Consider the following 21,611-nt stretch of genomic DNA (forward strand, 5'->3'; position numbering starts at 1 on the left):
GGCATGTTCCCACCCTTGGCTATTCTACCATGTCTTGGTCATGCTGAGTGTATCCATCTTGTGGACAGAGATCTGCTGTCGTAGACACTCTCAGCAACTCCCTGCTCCTGCGCTGAGCCAGGAGTCTCATTCGAAATTTACGGATTAGTCTCAACATAGACAAAAAAACATAATAAACATCCGCTCCAAAAACAGGTTCTCTGTAGTGTTTCAAAACTGAGAAAATGGCCACAACTCTTGCAAAAGAGCTCCAGTGAAGCATCTGGTTTTGTGGTTACGTCCGCCCCTCGCGTTTGGGTCCAGTGGCTGGACGAGGCTTCCTGTCTGACTGCGTCTCTGTGCTTGTGCCCCTGCAGGAGTTTGCAGCCCTCACTAAAGAGGTGAACACGTGCCGGGAGCAGCTGCTGGAGCGCGAGGAGGAGATCGCCGAGCTCAAGGCCGAGAGGAACAACACTCGGGTAAACCACACACACTCAGCCTCTGTCCTGAGCATGCACGTACCTCTGATTTTAGTACAGACCGGTGAATTTTACCCTGCTAGCGAGGTGTGACTAAGGAGGATTTCATGGAGCCCTAAACCCGGCTGTAATTATTTGAGCTAATAGACATGGATTTCCCTCCAAAAAAGTTTTTTAAGCAGGACTGAAACCCATAACCATTCTCATTCTCTGTTTCCTTCCCTCACACTGCCCCCTTAACAGTGTGTGTATCCATGCAAATCTGTGCAGGGTAGCGGAGTAAGCTCTTCAGCAGGGCCGTGGTCTGGGCACACTTACATCAGACTTCCCTGCTGGAGTGGCAGATTTGATCTGTGGGGTAGCGTGTGTGTGAGCAAGTGTGTGTGTCTGTGTGCACACGTGTGTTTTCATGTGTGCATGAGTGTGTGTTTGTGTGTATGCATGTGTATTTGTGCGTGCGTGTGCACATGTGTGTGTATATATATCCATACGTATGGGTGAGTGTACGTACGTGGGGGGAGGCATCCCCCTTTGCCATGGAGATTAGGCTCCTGTAACTGGATGGTGGTAGAGAGCGCATGCAGGGCTAGAGGCTGCCATGGGTTGATTCCCCCCCCCCCCCCCCCCCCCCACACTGGAGCAGCTCACTGCTGTTCCTCCTGACCCTGCTGGCCTAATGACACGGCCGGGAGCTGCGTGGTTGGGCGTTGCAGGTTTGGGGGGGAAAGGATTAGAGGGGGTGCGCGGCTGGGCTCCAGGGGGATTGCCCTGAGCGACTCGGCAGGCTGGGATTGGGCAGTGCTTTCCTAGGGAGCTCGGCTGTCGCCGTCACATGCCTCTCAGCTGCGTTACCATGTAGCGTCCTGAGAGGGGTGCTGTTAAGCTTAAAATGTACTCTGATTTAGTACCAAAAATGAGCCATGTGCAACAACCTGTACATATGTACGTACTGTATGAGTATGGGCTGCTCCTCTGTACTGTCTGTGTATTCTGATGCAGGTCTCTGTGTGAGTGTACTGTGATGCAGGTCTCTGTGTGAGTGTATTCTGATGCAGGTCTCTGTGTGAGTGTACTCTGATGCAGGTCTCTGTGTGAGTATACTCTCTGTGCGAGTGTTCTCTGATGTAGGTCTCTGTGTGAGTATACTCTCTGTGTGAGTGTTCTCTGATTTAGGTCTCTGTGTGAGTATACTCTCTGTGTGAGTGTACTCTGATGCAGGTCTCTGTGTGAGTGTACTCTGATGCAGGTCTCTGTGAGTGTGCTCTGATGTAGGTCTCTGTGAGTATACTCTGATGTAGGTCTCTGTGTGAGTGTACTCTGATGCAGGTCTCTGTGTGAGTATACTCTCTGTGTGAGTGTGCTCTGATGCAGGTCTCTGTGTGAGTGTACTCTGATGCAGGTCTCTGTGTGAGTGTATTCTGATGCAGGTCTCTGTGAGTATACTCTCTGTGTGAGTGTATTCTGATGCAGGTCTCTGTGAGTGTATTCTGATGCAGGTCTCTGTGAGTATACTCTCTGTGAGTGTATTCTGATGCAGGTCTCTGTGTGAGTGTATTCTGATGCAGGTCTCTGTGTGAGTATACTCTCTGTGTGAGTGTGCTCTGATGCAGGTGTCTGTGTGAGTGTATTCTGATGTAGGTCTCTGTGAGTATACTCTCTGTGTGAGTGTACTCTGATGCAGGTCTCTGTGTGAGTGTGCTCTGATGCAGGTCTCTGTGAGTATACTCTCTGTGTGAGTGTACTCTGATGCAGGTCTCTGTGAGTGTGCTCTGATGTAGGTCTCTGTGAGTATACTCTGATGTAGGTCTCTGTGTGAGTGTACTCTGATGCAGGTCTCTGTGTGAGTATACTCTCTGTGTGAGTGTGCTCTGATGTAGGTCTCTGTGTGAGTGTACTCTGATGCAGGTCTCTGTGTGAGTGTACTCTGATGCAGGTCTCTGTGTGAGTGTGCTCTGATGCAGGTCTCTGTGAGTATACTCTCTGTGTGAGTGTACGCTGATGCAGGTCTCTGTGTGAGTGTACGCTGATGCAGGTCTCTGTGTGAGTATACTCTCTGTGTGAGTGTACGCTGATGCAGGTCTCTGTGTGAGTGTACGCTGATGCAGGTCTCTGTGTGAGTGTACGCTGATGCAGGTCTCTGTGTGAGTGTACTCTCTGTGTGAGTGTGCTCTGATGTAGGTCTCTGTGTGAGTGTGCTCTGATGCAGGTCTCTGTGTGAGTGTGCTCTGATGCAGGTCTCTGTGTGAGTGTATTCTGATACAGGTCTCTGTGTGAGTGTGCTCTGATGTAGGTCTCTGTGTGAGTATACTCTGATGCAGGTCTCTGTGTGAGTGTGCTCTGATGCAGGTCTCTGTGAGTATACTCTCTGTGTGAGTGTGCTCTGATGCAGGTCTCTGTGTGAGTGTGCTCTGATGCAGGCTGCTGTGCTCTCTGTGCAGCTGCTTCTAGAGCACCTGGAGTGCCTGGTGTCCCGGCACGAGCGTTCCCTGCGCATGACTGTGGTGAAGAGGCAGGCGCAGTCCCCGGCCGGCGTGTCCAGCGAGGTGGAAGTCCTCAAGGCGCTCAAGTCTTTATTCGAGCACCACAAAGCCCTGGATGAAAAGGTATGGGGGGGGGCATTGTATGAGAACGATGTCTGTTTTTAACGGCCCATCTAAGCCTGCGGCTTGCATCCAGCCCAGTACATTAGATTTCAATAGAGGGCAGCGGGTGCACCATCAAAGTTAATGCTGCACTCTAAGTTAGGACATTGTAACACTCCATTTGTTTGTGTTACATTAGGCATGCTCTCTTCTTGCTTTAAAGTGATCCCAATTAAATGGGATTGTTACCGACGCTATTTTAAGCCCATACCTGCTGATGTACCAGAGTCTGCTAAATTGTTCTCAGGTGAGGGAGAGGCTGCGGGTTGCCCTGGAGCGGTGCAGCGTGCTGGAGGAGCAGCTCACAGCTTCCCACAAAGAGGTACGTGCTGTCCCATAATGCCTCGCGTCACGCGCGATGGACCACCAGACAGGACAGTTCATTGACTCCTCGCTGAAAGAGAAATCAGGCTGTTTCGCTTGGCTCTCAGGAATTATGAACCCGTTTGCGATCGCTGTCCGAAAAGCTGGAAAGCGCACGCTATGTACTCGAGCCATCCGCTAAGTGACAGCCCAGTCAGGCCTGCTCTGCCAGTTCTGTTGGTTTCCTCAAGATGCTGAAGTCAGTCAATCACAATCATTCCAGTTTCACTGTCACAAAAATAAAACGCACAATCCTCCCAATGTGAGGTCTGCCACAGCTTTTGTACAGCACGTCAGTCATTTCTTTTCCCCATGTTTAAAATCCCCATGTGCTCAGTTATCATGCACTATGCATAAGCATCAGTGAGGTCACCAGTCTGCGGAGAGATTGTATATTGACACAAGATTGTAGGATACGTTATTTACTGTATATTGTACACGTATATTTATTTGGTCGTGCCCTGATCCAGAGTGACTCTGCAGGGACATGAGGCAGAAAATGATATGCGAAAAGGGAGCTAATGTGTTTTGACCTTAAGGCAGTAAAATGTTAGAATACTTGAACTTCTCTGTGAGCAATGCTAATTAGCAATAGCGTGATTTATGGGTTTAGACATTTATGATCGAAATCATTGTGCTCTGCTGTAATGTAATATGATTGATGTTTCTCCATGGCAGTGACTGCTCGTGAGCTGTGACTTCCTTGAATGCGCACTTTCATATTATCGTTGTTTGGCCCCAGGGGGTGACATCATCTTCAAAGTACACAGTAAAAGTAAATGTGGATTTTGATCTTCAAAAAAGTACTTTGGTTTGACCCTGAATGAGGATGGAACAGGGGAATTTCACAACCACAGGGCACAGCTAAAAAAGTAGCTCAGACTGATCTCATAAGGTCTCAGGGCCCTCGGAAGGGGATGAGTCAAACTCCTGTGTTACGCACATACACAACCAAGGGTAACATGCTGTGTGACTAATGTACACGGCAATTTCCCTCCCTAATCTCCCTGAGCAGTGTGAGCTGTCTGACAGGCATGAGCACCGCCCCACAATCTCCCAGTGCACCAGAACAAACGGCACCATTGGATTGGTCCGTCATGTTCTTCCTTTTTATCTTAGTGCTTGGTCCAATTTGACCCCCCAGTTTTCATTGCTGTGGGGAAAAATCTGTTTCCAAAGTACACCAAAGTGATCATAATCAGAGACGATCATGGGATCACAGTAAATGTGCATTGAATCTCCCACTCTCCCAGCAGTCCTTGTGTCAGTATGGGAGTACTCACAGGGGCTCACTGTTGCCTGGCCTCCTTGGTTTTGTGATGTGGCACCACAGCTCAGCTGGACTGGGAGCTCCAGTTACACCACAGGACAGGGGCCAGTGCCATCCCCTCTGTAGAGATTCGCCAAGAGGACATTGTACTTGTGGCGAGGGTTGGCTTGCAGGTTACGCATCACAGGAATAGCTGTGGTTAGCCATGTGGTCGGTGGCTACATTGAAAAATACTTCTTTTCTCTAATTTAGCAGCATAGCAAAAATCCCATTTGCTCGAACAGGGACCATGTACTGACATGGTGTATTGACTGTAATATGACAGTATAGTTTTGTACAAGAAGCTTTAAATGAATTCTTTCAATTAAGAGATTGGATTAAAACAACTTTGTTCATAAAACGTCTTTGCAGCTGGCCCTTTTAAGAGAGCAGAACAGCCAAAAGAAGGTGCTGAACGATGGAAAGGTGGATGTCAACCACGATGCGGAGAGTACCCCCAGCACCAATGGCAAGGTAGGACCCTCACACGTAATGCAGAGAGTACCCCCAGCACACTGCTCTGTAAACACTGTATTTACTTCAAAGCGGTCAGTAGTGCATACCTCACCTGTGTCATTTACATGCATGGCCAGTTATAGCTGGAAATTGTGTGGGTTATTGTTACGCAAATCATGAGTGCTTGTAACAGAGCTATAGGGGAATGGTTGAGCTATAGGACCGAAGCGCACACCAAGCCAGTAGCCAGTAGGTTGATTCATAAATTCCTCTTGTGTTTAACATTCAATTCCCTGGGGTTTATTATTTATGAGGAGTGGAACAAGCCTGGAAGATATTTTCCCGAATGTTCCCAAATTCTCCTTCTTCACAGCAGTCTTTCCAACAGGCGGCTTTATACTTTGGTTGTGGAGGACCAGGCCTCCCCAGCTTTTGGTTTCATCTTAGCCTTTGATTGTGAAATTAGATCACCTTTAAGGCTTAATTAATTAGTCCGAGTGTTTGAGCATGTGTGAAACAAACTGTGCATAAGCGACGCATTGACTGTCGCGTAGTGATGACACGAAGAGGCCCAGGAAATATGCAGGCCTGCAGCTCCTTCAGCTGAGGTCCGGTCCTTTTATGAAAGACTGAATACCTCAGCCGCGGGGTGGGGAGCCTTTAAAGCACTCCCAAACCCAGCTGCTGGTTCCTATGTGTGCTAGGATGCTGCAGCGCGCATCTCCCTGCCTAAAACGCCATGCTGGGCCCATTGAGTCCCATTAGCCAGCTGCCCATGAAGAGCCCTGGGGCTGTCTGCTGAGGGTCCGCATTCGTCCGAGGGGGGGAAGGAGGAGAGGAGAAAGGAGCCCCTTTGTGCTTGCAGAGAGCCCTAATGTAGGTTACCCTCCTGCAATGTAGGTTATCTGCCTGCACGCATCAGTCACTGCGGCTGCAGTCATAGTGCACTGTGAGAATGTGCAGTAGAGGCTCAGGAAACGTGGGTAATGGGCTCGACTCTTCCCTGTCTTCCTCAGAGGCCCTGCTTACCTTACCGCCCCCTAGTGTTCAGTGCTGGGATCTAAAGGGGGTTTTTCCTCACAATTAGCTTTTATTTCTTTTTTATGGAGTTATAAGCAGTGTTTTGTTTATCAGCTGGTTGCAGTAATGAAGATATCAATTTAAAGGGCCCTTTACTGAAATTTTTTTAAAAAGTAATTTCTTATCAAGTATCTGATGAGTGTTAGGGTTCAACTAGCAATTTCAGCTCTGAAATAAGTATACATCTGAAAAAGAACTGTATAATACTAAGCTTCATACAGTAGAGCAGATTCAGATGGTACTGAAATTAAATGGGCTATAAGCCTTTAGCTCTGAACTCTGGAACAAGTTTTCCCAAAACTCTGTAGAGAAGTTCACCAGTGTCTGACAGATGCCACCTAGTGGCAGCAATGCAGTCACAGGACAGCCAGCACTTTCTACTCGGAGCCGACTGTGGAAACTGGCAGAATAGAGAGCTTTCCACGTTCAGTGCTCTCCCCGAACAGTGCTTTCCTGCCTCATATTTCAGTGCTGCATATTCTGAATTCTGTATCTTTAATTTCATTTGGGGTGTGTATGAATCCCTTCCTAGATTACAGGCAAAGGTTTTGTAAGGGCAGGCTAGAACGGTCAGAGAAAAGCCCATTCTTGGCTTGCATCCCAGAAGTCGATGGATTGCAGCCACCCCCTGTTAGAGGGGTAAAAAAAGTTAAAGTGATTGTTCGTTTGGCACCTAATTGAGCAGCTGAGTTCTACCAACAAGCAGACACATTAAAGTCTATACAAAAATTGAGCCTCAGTTATGTAAGAGTTTGGGCCGAGTACACCAGCACCCCCGTGATCTTCTGCCTGTGTGAGTTGACCCCCGCCGCATTTAACCCTCCCCCCTCCCCACCCCCACCCCCGGTTTAGCGGTCGTCGGACGGGTCACTGAGCCACGAGGAGGACCTGGCCAATGCAGCGGAGCTGCAGGAGGTAGTCGACCAGCAGAGCAAGGAGCTGTGCCAGATGAAGGAGCGGCTGGTCACGCTCTCGGCCCGCGTGGCAGAGCTGGAGGAGGACCTGGACACCGCCCGCAAGGACCTCATCAAGTCCGAGGAGATGAACAGCCGCCTGCAGAGGGACCTCCGAGAGGTAGGGGGCGCTGAACTTCCAACGCTCCACTGCTAACGCTCGGTTAATGTAGCTCCTCTCTGCCCACACTCAGCATCACTACAGAGAGTGCTTCAGTATGGAGTAATTTGCTTGGTTAGTGGTATACATAAATGATGATTAAAAACACACTTGAACTACAGCTATGAAGTTCAGACTTTCCCAAGCTCATGGCTAATCTAGTTCATCTCTGCACCTTAGAGCAGTGGTTCTCAACCATTGTGCCACTAAATTATGAGGAATCTGATGCGTTTTTATATAGGTGTGTGTGTATGCACTTATACTCTGTTAAGACTTTTATATTGTGCTATTAACCCTTTCGCACACAACTTTTTATGCTATGTAGCCTGTGTGTTATGTTACATGGTTCAGTGTTTTCATTAGCGATATTAAGCTTCTCATAGTTTTCAGTTAGCATTTGCTATATTTTTTTAATGTTAAATCACTGTTTTATAGCTAAAATTAGCTAGAATTTTTCCAATCTAATGTTCTAATCGCACCGGTTTTAGCATACGTGCTAAACGGCAAATCACACCGGTGTGACCATACATGCAAAAGGGTTAATGGAGTATTGTTTTGTTTTATTTTATGCATTTTAGTGCAATATGGGTCAAATCTCGCTAATGATATTATAGCCTATCATATTGTGTGTGACATTCTTCGTAATCGATAACTAACCTTAAGTTGGCGTGCCTTGACGATCTGGTTTGACCTTTGATGTGCCTAAGCCCCAAAAAGGTTTAAAACCTCTGCCTTAGAGTATGGTTTATTTTTCTCAAAGAAACATTCAGAACAATTGCATGTGTTTTTCAAGGCTCCTTGAGATTGTGATGTCTCCAGGGAGTTGATCTGAGAGCCCCCGTGTGCTATGTAAGTGTGTCTCTCATCTCCTGTGCTCTGTCCGGCAGTCCATGGCCCAGAAGGACGACATGGAGGAGAGGATCACCACCCTGGAGAAGCGCTACCTGGCCACCCAGCGAGAAGCCACGTCTGTCCATGATCTCAACGACAAACTGGAAACGGAAATCGCCAACAAAGAGTCCATGTACAGGCAGGTGAGTGTCAGCTCGGCTAGCGTCTGCCTGTGTCACTGTTAGTGGTGTTACGATTCAACGGTGCTACATCATTCATGCTAAGTTAAACTGAGGACAGTGATGGCAGTGACCAAATTGGGAGTTGAACCAGCAACGTTTAGACTACGAGCCCTTCTTTTTACCATGACACCACACACCCACACCCTCATACAATGTTGCCTCTTTATTCCTCACTGAATACTGAAACAAAACATGGACCTTATTCACACAACGACATTTGGTTGTGTTGTGAATAAACTGTGAGGTAAACTGTGAATGAATGCTCCTGTTCTCGGTGGTGGAGAGTGAGCGTTCTCAGGCCAGCGTTCAGGAGCGGAGGCCTACGGGAGGTTTGGCAGTCCCCGCACGGCCGGACTCGCTCGGCGGGTTCTCACAGCCTGCAGGCCCTGCCGAAAGCAGCAGGCCTCAATGGGAGGCCTCAAAGCCCTGTTTGTTTTTCCACAAGGGCTCAAAGTCACGGCAGCCGGGGCCACAGAGCCCCATGTAGGCTTTCCCCTCGCGGTAAATGGTGCATTGTGAGGGGCACTTTCTCAAGCAGAAATCCTTAAGAAAATATTGGCTTTGTGCAGCCGACAGCATAAGACTAGAAACGGAACTGCGTCCCGCTTGGGGAAGAAAAGTGTTTTTGTAGGGAAAAAAGTTAATTGCGAAAACAGCAGCTGATTTGAAAAACCACTGACTGTGGTATTTAGCATTTAATTTAGTAAATTTAGCATCATTCTCTATAATTCATGTATAATTCATCATTACATGAGATGATTTGCCCAGCAGATGCTTTGCATGGCTTACTGTATTCCCATAACCATGTGCATTGCTTAGCATTTAGTGAAGCAGTGGTTGGGCGCCTTCCTCCAGGGTACAGCAGGAGTACCCCACCCTGGGTTTAGCCTGCAGTCTGGTTACCTGTCCATAATGCCATACTGACACACCACATCAGTCAAATCAGCATCAGCTCTGTAGTGAGAGCAGCTCCAATGTCCGTACTTCCTGTAGTAAAAACAGCAGGGCAGGTTCTTTAATTGTTCCCTCCCTCTTTTCCCGCTCTCTCTTCCTCTCTCTCCCCCTCTCCCCCCTACCTTCCGTCTCCTCTCTCCCTCCTTCCTTCCCTCCCTCTCCCCTCTCTCAGACTGAGGAGAAGAACCGGCAGCTGCAGGAGAGGCTGGAGCTGGCAGAGCAGAAGCTGCAGCAGACCATGAGGAAGGCGGAGACTCTGCCTGAGGTGGAGGCGGAGCTTGCCCAGAGGGTAGCAGCGCTGACCAAGGTGGGTCACCCCTGTGTCGTCAGTCATTCCATCCCCGCGGCAGCAGAGGCAGTTGCCACTTTGGTTGTTTGTATAGTTCTCCTCTCCACTTCAACTCTTAATTGACTGTGTGACGTCATCAGACCACAATGAACACACAAAATCGCAAGGGCTGCTAAATAAGTCCTTCATCCTCAGATTGTCAGCAGGACTGTCAAAATAATGATGGCCTTAAAGATTAGTTATGTTTCTTACTCAGCAGATAAAACCATTGTGTTTTGATTGGAAGGATTCATACTGAAAGTGTCATTGTTTTGCCTGCAGAAATACAATTTAAATATATATGTGGGCTATTTTTGAGTTATTCTTTACTGCAAATATACAGAGGGGTGACAAAGGAAAAAACCAACATAAAGTGTCTTAGTAAGGTGTTGGGCCACCACGAGCTGCCAGAACAGCTTCAATGCGCCTTGGCATAGATTCTGCAAGTCTCTGGAACTCTACTGGAGGGATGGAACACCATCCTTCCAAAAGATATTCCCTCATTTGGTGTTTTGATGATGGTGGTGCAGAGCGCTGTCTAACACATCGGTTCAAAATCTCCCATGGGTGTTCAGGTGGGTTGAGATCTGGTGACTGCGAAGGCCATAGCATATAATTCACATCATTTTCATACTCATCAAATCATTCAGTGACCCCTTGTGCTTTATGGATGGGGGCATTGTCATCCTGGAAGAGACCACTCCCATCAGGATAGAAACGTTTCATCATAGGATAAAGGTGATCACTACTTTGTATTGATTTGCAGTGACCCTTCCCTCTAAGGGGACAAGTGGACCCAAACCATGCCAGCAAAATGCCCCCCACAGCATAACAGAGCCACCGGACCCCCTCACTGTAGGGGTCAAGCATTAAGGGCTGTACCGTTCTCTTGGGGTACGCCACACATGCACTCGCTCACTTGTCGAGAATTTGTTGAAGGATGACTCATCTGACCGTATCACTTGAGATCACTGCTCAGCATTTTTATACATGCCACAGAGCATGATTGGATGTTAATTGCTTAATTGTACCATGCAGTACACCTGTGTGGAAGCACCTGCATTCGTTATGTTACTCCACTCATTTATTCAGGGTTTTCCTTTAATTTGTCACTCATTTGTATGTCAGTGCTTCGTATACTGTATATATAGTGTGTGTGTGTGTGTGTGTGTGCATTGTTTTCACAATAATTACAACACTGTTCTTTTCCACAACTCATTTCTTTAGTAGGACTAACTGTAATTTCAGTGCTGACAAGTTTGCAGTGAATACAGACTGTTGTTGTAAATGTGAGTATATTACAATCAGAAGTGTTCCTGCCTTGTTTTACTTAAGGAAACGCAGTAGACCTGGAATGAGAATTAGAAGTGCTGACCATGGCAGAAATAAAGAAGGAGAAATAGTCTTCCAAAATTTAAACCTTCTCACATTCCAGCCGGTGTTTTCAGTTGCAGTTAACAAGAAGAGCCAGTTTCCCAATGTCGGATACAAATACCCTGAAAACCATGAAATGATAAAATCCCTCGTCGCCGTATAGTATATTTCAGTGTGCAACATGCTATACGTTATCTGCTGTGTAATCTGAGCTTTGTTTACAATCATGAGTCTATACGTGAAATACCTCTTTCCAGCATGTCTGTTCTGGTGTATTCTTCATTAGACCAAGGGAATTCATTAATCATGTTAAAACAGTCCACAAATGCTCCTCATTCTCCCTCAAAACCATAAACCATATTCCTTCCTCACATCCATGTCCCTCACATTCAGTCTGACACCTAAGAACAAACACGTAATAGGTCTCCTCTTCCATGGAGTCATTGTCACCCCAGCATAGTCCTGTCTCCCATGTCCAGCTGTAGCTCTACTAAAGTCCTCTCTCTGCGCTCTCTCCTCTGTGTCCCTTGTCTGGCGTGGCGTTGCGCCCCCTACTGGCTTGTGTAGCCTGAGCGCTATGTGTGCGCTGACTCCAGCCTTAAGGAAGCTAAGTTGCAGAGGAAGGTAGAGGACAGCCCAGAACGCTATGCCTGCTTGCTGCCTGCTATGCCATCGTGCCATTTGATTTTCCTCCCCGCTTTCCCTCTTTGATTTTTCTAATCTAACAATAACAGGAAGGGCGCCGGTTCATTTACAGAGGTGTAGGAGAGGGCTGTCAGGACTACAGGGTAAATTACAGTGGATAGAGCTGGCTAAAACCTAAAGGTGATGGGAAATTCATCTCCTTGAGGGCAGGTTGTAGAGCTTTCTGCTTTGTAACCGACATACATGACCTCACGGTAGGTAGAACACTTTCATGGACTGGATTTGCCCATCCTTCTATATGATTTTATCCATTTCTTTCTGGAATCCTGTTGATAGAAGGTAGTTGTTTCAGTTGGGAATATAGTACATGGGAAATGCAGTCTTGTGCCTCCGTACAATGAAGCAAAACCTCAACGTGAAACAAATCTATCTTCCTTTATCTCTGTTCCATGTGTCCTAACTTTAAGTCCTTTTGCCTACTAAAACTCAATGTCCCAGGATCCTCTGTGTTGGTAGCCTTGAGCCTCCCATTGTGCCTCGCTCTGTGCTGCAGCCTTGGCTCCTGCTTTCCAGCGCATGGTGCTTGTGGGTCCGTGCCGTGTGTGTTTGTGTGTGCATATGTGGGTGCAGGGGGTAAGGGAGCGTGCGGCAGGGTTCTGACCACGCCTATCTGTTCGCAGGCCGAGGAGCGCCACGGCAACGTGGAGGAGCGTCTGAGGCAGATGGAGGCGCAGCTGGAGGAGAAGAACCAGGAGCTGCAGAGGGTGAGCGTCAGGGGGTGGCTGGTGGTGGTGGGTCTGTCAGCCACTCATCACATCCACCTCACGAGCATTCCAACCTCTTGATGAGAGATTCAGCCTATACACAAATCAGCCATTCCCACTGTTAATGATGACGGCATGTAACTGGAATGCACAGGGAAAGTAAAATCAATCAAAACGTGCTTGCCGCAGTCTGCTATGGTCCAGAGCACAGCACATAGTGCACCATTGTAGCAACATGGCAGTGCTGACAGAGCTCTGAGTGGAGTGAACAGCACATTCTAAACTGTTGAATAGACATTGTGTAAGCATTGGAAGACCTCTGGGAAGGTAGTGTCGGCTGAATCGTCCAAGTGCAAGTCTGTACTTACTGTGTTGTTGTGAATTACGCCAGAAGCAGCCGTTCAGGCTTTGGGGTGTGTGTGTGTACAGTGTAAGAGCTGCTGCTTTTGCGGGCTTTGGAAAGCAGGGCTGAGGGGATTGACAGACACGTCTACGTGCTTTTTGAAGGCGCGGCAGCGGGAGAAGATGAATGAAGAACACAACAAGCGTCTGTCGGACACGGTGGACAAGCTTCTGTCTGAGTCCAACGAGAGGTTGCAGCTCCACCTCAAGGAGAGGATGTCCGCTCTGGAGGACAAGGTAAGGGGAGGCCTGGTGGAATAAGGCCTGTCTTCAATCTGCCGGTGACCTAAAGAAACCACCTTTTACACCTGTCCCTCTGTGTCTGCCTGTAGAACGCGCTCATCCGAGAACTGGAACACACAAAGAAGCTGATAGAGGAAGCACACCACGAGAAGGTTAGCGCTTGGACACTGCTGTCATGTGTTCCCGTTGTCATGCTACAGTTACTTTCAGTCTTCACTGTGTCCTCTTCTGGGTGGCAATTGAAAATGCTGTGCTTTGCCCCAGAAATGAATAGATCTCCATGCTTCATTGTTCATAGTTCTCCATACCTCATACACTTCATAGTTTCTGTGATGTAACTTGGTTTTAGACCGCTTGGTCTCATTCCTTTGGACTGACGAATGGCGGTCCCGTCCACAGGAACAGCTGCTCATCGAAATCGAGACGATAAGGGCCGAGAGCGAGCAGGGCAGGAGCAGGAGCAACTCCATGCTGCATCATGGGTAAGGCCCGCCCCCCCTACCCCAACCCCCATCACTCTTTGACCCCGGGCGGGTCTCATCCGTGCTCTCTCTGCTGCAGGCGCTCCTACCATGGCAGCACGCCGGACTTCAGGTACCCGGTCTCCGCATCCTCCATGATGGACAGCCACTCGGACCACTACAACAGCGCGCTGGTGCTGAGGCGGCCGCAGAAGGGGAGGGTGGCTGCGCTCCGAGACGAGCCCTCTAAGGTGAAGGACCTCCTCGCACAAGAGAGGGACTAAGAACATTTAGGACTTGACCTGTGACACTGTACTCATGAGGCTGTTATTTAATCCTCTATTCATAAAACACTGCTCACATTACTAACAGGTTTGTAGTGTGGCGGAAGTCAACTGGTTAGGTCAAACTGGATGCGGATGGAGTATTGGGTTGCTTGGTATGAAGACCCAGGCTTGTGCACCAGCTTGGCTTGGTTTGTTAGTTACCTTCATCACAGATGTTATAAATTAAGTGTCACTCACAGATGAGGTAGAGTTAATGACTTTCTCTCTGTTTCCTTCCTCTCCTTGCCTCATTGGACAGCAGAAGCATGTAAGTCGATCTGTGAGGTTGTTCACACCATATCTGTCAGACTGAAAGCACAGGCGTTTTACAGGGAAGGGTGAACTTCTAAGAGCGATCCCCGTGATTGGATAGTACTGACGCTTAGCTTTGCGCGTATTTCTCGTTAATGGGGACCAGTCCCTGATTGTCTCTCCATCGCTCCCTCTCTCCTCCTCCCTCCGTCCGCAGGTGCAGACGTTGAACGAGCAGGAGTGGGAGCGCGTGCAGCAAGCCAACGTGCTGGCTAATGTGGCGCACGCCTTTGAGAGCGACGTGGATATGTCGGACATGGAGGACGACCGGGAGACCATCTTCAGCTCGGTTGACTTGCTGTCGCCTGCCGGCCAGGCTGACGCCCACACTCTGGCCATGATGCTGCAGGAGCAGCTGGACGCCATCAACACCGAGATCAGGCAAGGCCAGCACTGGTGTACCTCCATGAGTGGCATTGCTGTCAGTGTCACTCACCTATTAACAGTTATCTTGTGTCTTTGGCCACCTCTGGAAATACAACAATACATCCAATTAGAATTAGTTTGGTTAACACTGACAGTTCCTCAAGCAGACATCAAAAATACTAAACATCAGTGTAACTCCAAATGCAAATTATGTGTTCATAGATGAAATTTAAACAAACCCCTTGGATACCATGAAATGGCAATGTTAATAATAATAGTGTAATTATAGTGTTAATATTTGTGAAGATAACAGAAGAGCAGCATTCTTTGAAATTGATAGTCCATTATTTTGGGCGATCCAGGCCTGTGAAAGCCTTTTGTAGATGTACTGCCAGATGTACTGCATGTGTGACAGCTTTGAGCTGTGACAGTCTTGCTCTTGCTGCTCTCTCACACAGGATGATCCAGGAGGAGAAGGAGAGCACGGCGCAGCGGGCGGAGGAGATCGAGAGCCGGGTGGGCAGCGGGGACAACCTGGGCGGCCGCTTCCGCTCGCTCAGCTCCATCCCCCCCTCGTTCGCCAGCTCGTCTCCGCCCGGCTCTGGCCGCTCCACCCCCCGCCGCGCACCGCGCAGTCCCAGCCGAGAGGTGGACCGCATGGGCGTCATGACCCTGGTGAGAGCTCGGACGCACTCTCCCCTCCCCCAGCAGCACCGCCCCCACCCAAAGTCAGGGGCAATGACCATCATGACTGGGCGCTAGGTCAAGATGGCGGCCTTCCTCAGACCTCAGAGACTCAGACCACAAGCAGCTGAGTCTGGTGAAGGTGTTTACTGAGACCCCTTTTGGGTTGATGTATATGGATGTGTATCTTCGGTCAAATCAATTTTAAATGTGAACGGCAAAGATTTTTCATTCATATTTGAATGAGTATCCATGAGAAATTGAACATTATTATTTAGGGCAGCTTTCAGCATATTTATATTATTATACAGCGTACGAGGAAAACCAGGGGAATTTTTTCAAGACTAAGACTGAAAAAGTGCCCTTGATGGACCAAGACCTGGTCTCGAGACTCCACTCTCCATCTGTGTCAACACGCTGTCCATTATCATTGGTGGCTGACAAGGGTGGGAGTAATTATTATGGTTTTCCCAGCAATGGTGTGACTCAGATTATTTGAATTGGAGTTCTTCAGAAGTGTGTGTTCTGGGTTCCCTTAAATTAGTTTGGTACTCCAATAATATACAGTGTTATTACATAAGATTTACAGAATCTTACAGAATCTTAATTACTTTCAACAAGCTACCTAATACTGAAGGACTGAAGTTGCTGTAACATTCAGTGTCTTTTCACTCCAGCAAAATGTTGCATCTTGCATATTTTATTTTAACTGAACATCAGAGAACTGAGCTTCTTAAAACTAGATGCCTCATTTGATGCATCAGTTTATATTCCAAATCAAACGGTGTTCACATTGTTGTATTTTCTGTTCATCATAGGCCAGATTTCTTACCCATAGTGTTTTCCCCTCACAGAAGTAATAAATAGAAGTCATTTTAGCAGAACTCATTTAAGAGCAGACCAGTTATAGCTTCATGATTTTTATGTATTTTAGCTAATGGTAGTGCATTTTATGCCCTTGATAAAGACAATATTGCAGTTACTCACTCAATCCTGGCAATTTTTTCACTCATGGAGAAACAGGCTAGCTTGTTTTGCCTTGGCCTGTAGCTCACTCATGGTTTATGTAACTTCGGCCTACCCCAATCCTCTGTGAGTTATTGTTTTATCAGTTATGAGTCAGTGTCTACAAATTCATCTTGGCCAGTCCCAGTAGCCATCCCATGTTATTTAGCTGAGTCTTTTCCTGTGCTTGAGGGAATCTATCGGGCTGCTCAGTTGACGGATGGAGTAATGCGCGCACACACACACACACACACACACACTTACTCACTTCTGGAGTGGGAGTGATTGCTCGCATCACAAGTGCATCTGTTACGTTGAGAAGATACTGTAGAAACCTGTAAGAACTTGCACCTTCTGACACATATGGTATTATACAGTATTGCTTGCATTTTTGCACAATTTTGTGTGACTTGTGATATTTCCTTTCCTAAATTCAGTCATTTAATATCACTTCAGAATAGCAGAATTTATTTCCACTCACTACTGACGAAAATGAAAATGTGAGACAGTGGCATAAATGAAACATTAACAGCTGTCTGTGAACGGTTTGTGTTTCTAAATAGTCAGTTTGTTAATGTCTTTAACTGTCTTAATCCAGTCATATGTTTGCATGGTAGTTGTCTCATTTTTATTTTGCTTGTAATCCGTTTGTACAAAGTTGCTGTTAAATGCTTGCAAATTTACCATCACCATCTAGTATTTATTTTATGTGTGGTCATAAACCATTCATTCTTGTGTTTTGTAGTGTGTATGCACTTAGAATTGTATGTTTTCAGTGTCTTGGCCCAGCTTGTGTATTTATTTATATATATTTTTTTTTTATTTCTCCCACACTGTTTAATGTTTTTGTTCCTCAGCACTCCTATGACCCCTTTGTAATCCAGAGCTCCCTATACCGTCAGACAGTAACTTACCCACCATGCCCCTCTGCTAGCTCCACCCCTCCATATAACTATGCGCCGTGCTACATCCAGGTACCGCCCACCCCCTCCAGTGGCGTGCTCAAGTCTAAGGCCATGTTCGCACCAGTGCCATTTTAGACAAACATCAGCTTATCAGCCTATCAGAGATAAACGGGAGCCTAGCAGTACATGTATTGGGCTGCAGTTTCCTGTAATCACTGGCTTCCATTTGTCAACCCAGCTCTCTTATCATGTAGCCTTTTGAAACACTTAGATTTAAAAAGCAAGATTGTACTTTTTTTAGCCTTATGCCGCTATGACCTTTGTCCTCTCATTTGGTAATCTGTTTGCTTACATTTTGTTATGTAGGAGGAGGAAGCTGAGTAATCATAAATAACTGGCCTCCTCTGAATAGTGTGCACTTTGGAAGTAACAGGACTGAAGAAGGTGGGGAAGGTAATGAAGGCTGAATGTTTTACGCACTGAAATATAAAAGGAAGGTGCTTCTACATTTCAACGTGTACGTATTTGTTCCGGGCTAGTTGCAGTGGAGAAATCACTTGTTTGTGAGAACATGACCTCAGACTTGAAGCCGCGGCCGACATGGGTTGAACCCACCCCTCTCCCACCTGCATGTCCTCTGAGTGTTCCTCCAGCCTGTTCTCCATCTGCGCCCATTCCCCCAAAACTCATCTGCTCTGCTGTGCAACGCGGCCTGCGTGATGCAGGCTGGTCCAGATTTACAGCACTAAAAATACTGCCTTGGCTTTGAAGTGTGAATGTTGTCTGCTCACGAGCTGCCTCCCTCCCCCCTCCTCTCTCTCTCTCTCTCTCTCTCTGTCTCTAGTCAGTATGCTCTGCCAAGGCTTTGTGCTCAATTTGCGTCTAACTGCTCTTCTTTACCCGTTCTGATTTTCATGCATCCGACAGCCTAGCGATTTACGGAAACACCGCAGGAAGGTAAATGGAGGAGTGATCTCTCTTTGTGATCGGTGAACGCATGCTGGTGTGCCAGACAGTAGAGTCAATGCCCTGACTGACCAAGAAATTCATTCAGGGCCCCTGGAAAAAAAGTGAAGTAAAACTGTGATTACCTCTGGCCACGTGCCCAAAGCATCCACAGAAAGAATGCTTTGGCAATGGAATCAGATGCTTATCTTAATCTCAATATTTGTGTGTGTTGGTGCTTTACCAGTGTATTTATGGGGGTTTTCAGAAATTTTGCAACATGTATTTTCTACATTTGGTCTTACTCACAAAACTGCAGAAGGTTCTGCTTAAGGAGAAAGCTGTGACTGATTAGACTTCTTTACAGTAAGCTATATAATCTGCCTATATCCCCCTGAGGATTCCTTTTGATGTCTTCTGCTTAATTCACAGCAGTGTAGCTCACAGGCCTGCTGGCTATTGCTGCAGGAGAAGCTGTTGGAATGTCAAAAGGTCTTGGAATGCAGTTCTCTTTATACGGGAAATTATAAAGACTACAGGAAGAGGGTGCCTCCAGAGCAACCAGGCAAAAAATAGCCGTGCCTGAAATAGCTTTGTTTTTCGGCCCCTGTTTGAAGTGCTGAATTAGTGTTGCTGAAGTGAAGCCCTTGTGTGATGAATGCAGTGGCGGAGTGCAGCGCTAATGTGACTCGCCCTCCCTCTGTGTTTAGTCTGCTCAGGACGACAAGGCCACAATAAAGTGCGAGACGTCGCCCCCATCGACCCCGCGCACCGCCAGACTCAACAAGGGAGCCGTCCACGCAGCCAGCCACGAGGACATCCGGGATATCAGGAGGTAAACATGTCCATGCTTGTGTCTGCACATCGCGGCCCAGGCTGTCCAACTGGAACTGCATCTGCGCATCAGGGCTTGTGTAGCATTAGCACGACTGCACATCAGGGCCTGTGTAGCCTTAACACGACTGCATCAGGGCCTGTGTAGCCTTAGCGTGACTGCGCATCAGGGCCTGTGTAGCCTTAGCACGACTGTGCATCAGGGCCTGTGTAGCCTTAGCGCGACTGTGCATCAGGGCATGTGTAGCCTTAGCGCGACTGCGCATCAGGGCCTGTGTAGCCTTAGCGCGACTGCGCATCAGGGCCTGTGTAGCCTTAGCGCGACTGCGCATCAGGGTCTACGGTATGTCACTGCGACCGCAACTGAGGTGACAATTGTGGTCGCAGTGACATACCGTGCAGCGACCACTGCACCTGAGGTTGAGCAGATAGTGTGGATCTCCTGGGGTATTCTCACACAGGCATTACTGTGTTATACTCTGTTTGACTGTGTTTGCACAGAAGACTCCTGCATCTAAAATGGTGCTCTTTCCCATCTGTGCAGCTCTGCAGGCCTCCAGGATGGCCAGGGCAGCAACCCCAGCAGCAGCAACAGCAGCCAGGACTCGCTCAACAAAGCAGCCAAGAAGAAGAGCATCAAGTCCTCCATCGGACGGCTCTTTGGCAAGAAAGAGAAGGGCCGGCCAGGCCCCCCCGGCAAAGACCCCTCCAGCCAAGGTCTGTTTCCTGTTTTCACTTCCCAGTATCCTCAGCTCCCGTCCCAGCGGCAATGGAGCTCTGCTTGTGTCTGGGTTTTAAGGGTAGAAAGGATGTCTCTTGAGCATAATTGACATTATTTAAATGTCAAAGACGTAGACTTTGGTAAACTGTGTAATCACTGCTGATAAAGTCCCATCACACATTAGAGGACTGTATTCATAACGAATTCACCTGCCTATCTTCCCTCCAGCTGGCACTCCTGAATCGGAGAGCTCGCCACAGGATGCCCTAGGGCTCGGCAAACTGGGAGGCCAGGCGGAGAAGAACAGGAAGCTGCAGAAGAAGTAAGTGCTTCACTTCCTGCTGCTGAGCAGGTGGTCCGTAGCCAAGCATCGTAGATAGCGCAGCACCAGAGCAGACTAATCCTCTCTCACCTGATTCCCACGCTCTCAGGTCATCATGCTGCTCACTCAGCCCACTCTGCTCATTAGGCCCAATCATGACACTTTCCAGATGATTCCATGCTGATTCCTCCATCTCATTGATCCATGATTTAAAAACAGTTATCAGAATAGTGAAATCCATGCTGCAGTGGGATTTTTAATTCTCCATTTTCATATAATTTAAGTGTCATTTTTAATTTATTAATTCTTAATTTTGAAGTGCCTTATTGTTTATACTGGAAATATCAAAAAAGAAATAATCTGGATTAATTATATCAATAGACTGTTCTAATGCATTAATTAATCCAATAATCCGTTGATCTTTTTTGAAACAATGCATCAACGCATCTAATCTGGTGAAACCATTGTTCTTAGTTCTAATTTGTCTAGTTTGCTTTTGCCATATTTTGGTTTGTTATCTTATTTTGCTGATTTTTGCTTTTTTTTTATTTCATCCTTCATCCTTTTCATATCATGTAGTCCAAAAACAGGGTAAGTTCATGCACCTTGCTTTTGCTTTGACCTCCACTAACCCTGTGGACGCCATCCTCTCCATTCTGCTTGCTCCAGGGCACGCTTGACCATGGAATGCTTTACCAGCTTTGCATAGACCCCGAAATGCTCTCCATTTCAAATGCCCCCCTTTTGATGTTTAAAAGAAATGTTTAAAATCCTCAAATCTGTAAAGCATCTGAAAGCTTTTAAGTGAAGCTCGTATGACAGTGATGTGTATGTTTAAGTGTGATGAGGGTTGGTTGCGGATCTCATTTAGTGCTTCTGTAAGTTGTACCAGTAGATCCTGTTTGGGTACAGTTCCCAAAGGCTGAGTGGGAAACTCATTTCAGAAAGAAGATAATGGGCAAATATTTGAGCTTTAAGAATGCCATGTGTAGATGTGGCACACTGTTGGGCCATTGCCTTCTCAATTTTTGTCCCCCCTAAGTTTGATCACATTCTTATTGCATTCTTTCATAATCAGTTGATGGAGCTACAGCCTAAAAGGCAGAGTCCCCTTGAAAACCAACACTTTAGACAGTGGTAGTGTTTGCTACTGGCTTTTGAACATATATGAAGGTCGTAGCTGAACTGAATGTTCCATGCATCATGTTTAAATTTCCATGTGTCACCTCTGTACTGAAGCTAGCACTGGCAGGTCCTGTAGTGGCTGTGTTTGTGTAAGAGGAAAGATATTGTCTCCTGTCATTCTGTCTATTGCCACCAACCTGCAAATGCATGGAGTTCAGAACCCCAGCTCTTTTGTCCTTGTTAACCTGTATAACAGTCTAAATATACAATGTAAAATCTGAACTGTTTCAGTCTGCACTGTCTGTCTGCCTGCCTGTCTGTCTGTTCCTCTGCTGCGTACGTTCAGTACAAACATCTGTTGGTTGTTTTTCCAGGCTGTCTGAGGCTGTGTGGGTAACTGG

At 47.3% G+C, this 21,611-nt stretch overlaps 1 protein-coding gene across 3 annotated transcripts in view; it reads left to right on the forward strand.

Moving 5' to 3' along the window:
- LOC118787668 (liprin-alpha-1-like) overlaps positions 1–21,611 on the forward strand; it is a 47,388-nt gene that overhangs the window by 15,451 nt on the left and 10,326 nt on the right. For 2 of the 3 annotated variants that reach the window (XM_036543233.1, XM_036543234.1), the window contains exons 3-22: positions 357–458; positions 2,897–3,061; positions 3,348–3,422; positions 5,145–5,246; positions 7,161–7,382; positions 8,309–8,455; positions 9,621–9,755; positions 11,718–11,774; positions 12,476–12,559; positions 13,067–13,198; positions 13,294–13,356; positions 13,604–13,686; positions 13,766–13,916; positions 14,251–14,259; positions 14,461–14,684; positions 15,128–15,344; positions 18,191–18,220; positions 18,919–19,043; positions 19,587–19,759; positions 19,992–20,085. In XM_036543233.1, coding sequence (XP_036399126.1) covers positions 357–458; positions 2,897–3,061; positions 3,348–3,422; positions 5,145–5,246; positions 7,161–7,382; positions 8,309–8,455; positions 9,621–9,755; positions 11,718–11,774; positions 12,476–12,559; positions 13,067–13,198; positions 13,294–13,356; positions 13,604–13,686; positions 13,766–13,916; positions 14,251–14,259; positions 14,461–14,684; positions 15,128–15,344; positions 18,191–18,220; positions 18,919–19,043; positions 19,587–19,759; positions 19,992–20,085 — 2,390 coding nt within the window. Of the gene's footprint in view, positions 1–356; positions 459–2,896; positions 3,062–3,347; positions 3,423–5,144; positions 5,247–7,160; positions 7,383–8,308; positions 8,456–9,620; positions 9,756–11,717; positions 11,775–12,475; positions 12,560–13,066; positions 13,199–13,293; positions 13,357–13,603; positions 13,687–13,765; positions 13,917–14,250; positions 14,260–14,460; positions 14,685–15,127; positions 15,345–18,190; positions 18,221–18,918; positions 19,044–19,586; positions 19,760–19,991; positions 20,086–20,664; positions 20,677–21,611 lie in introns of all 3 variants that reach the window. The other variant, XM_036543232.1, reaches the window with a different exon arrangement.

Source organism: Megalops cyprinoides, chromosome 13, assembly GCF_013368585.1.
Source record: "Megalops cyprinoides isolate fMegCyp1 chromosome 13, fMegCyp1.pri, whole genome shotgun sequence".
Classification (NCBI taxonomy): Eukaryota; Metazoa; Chordata; class Actinopteri; order Elopiformes; family Megalopidae; genus Megalops; species Megalops cyprinoides.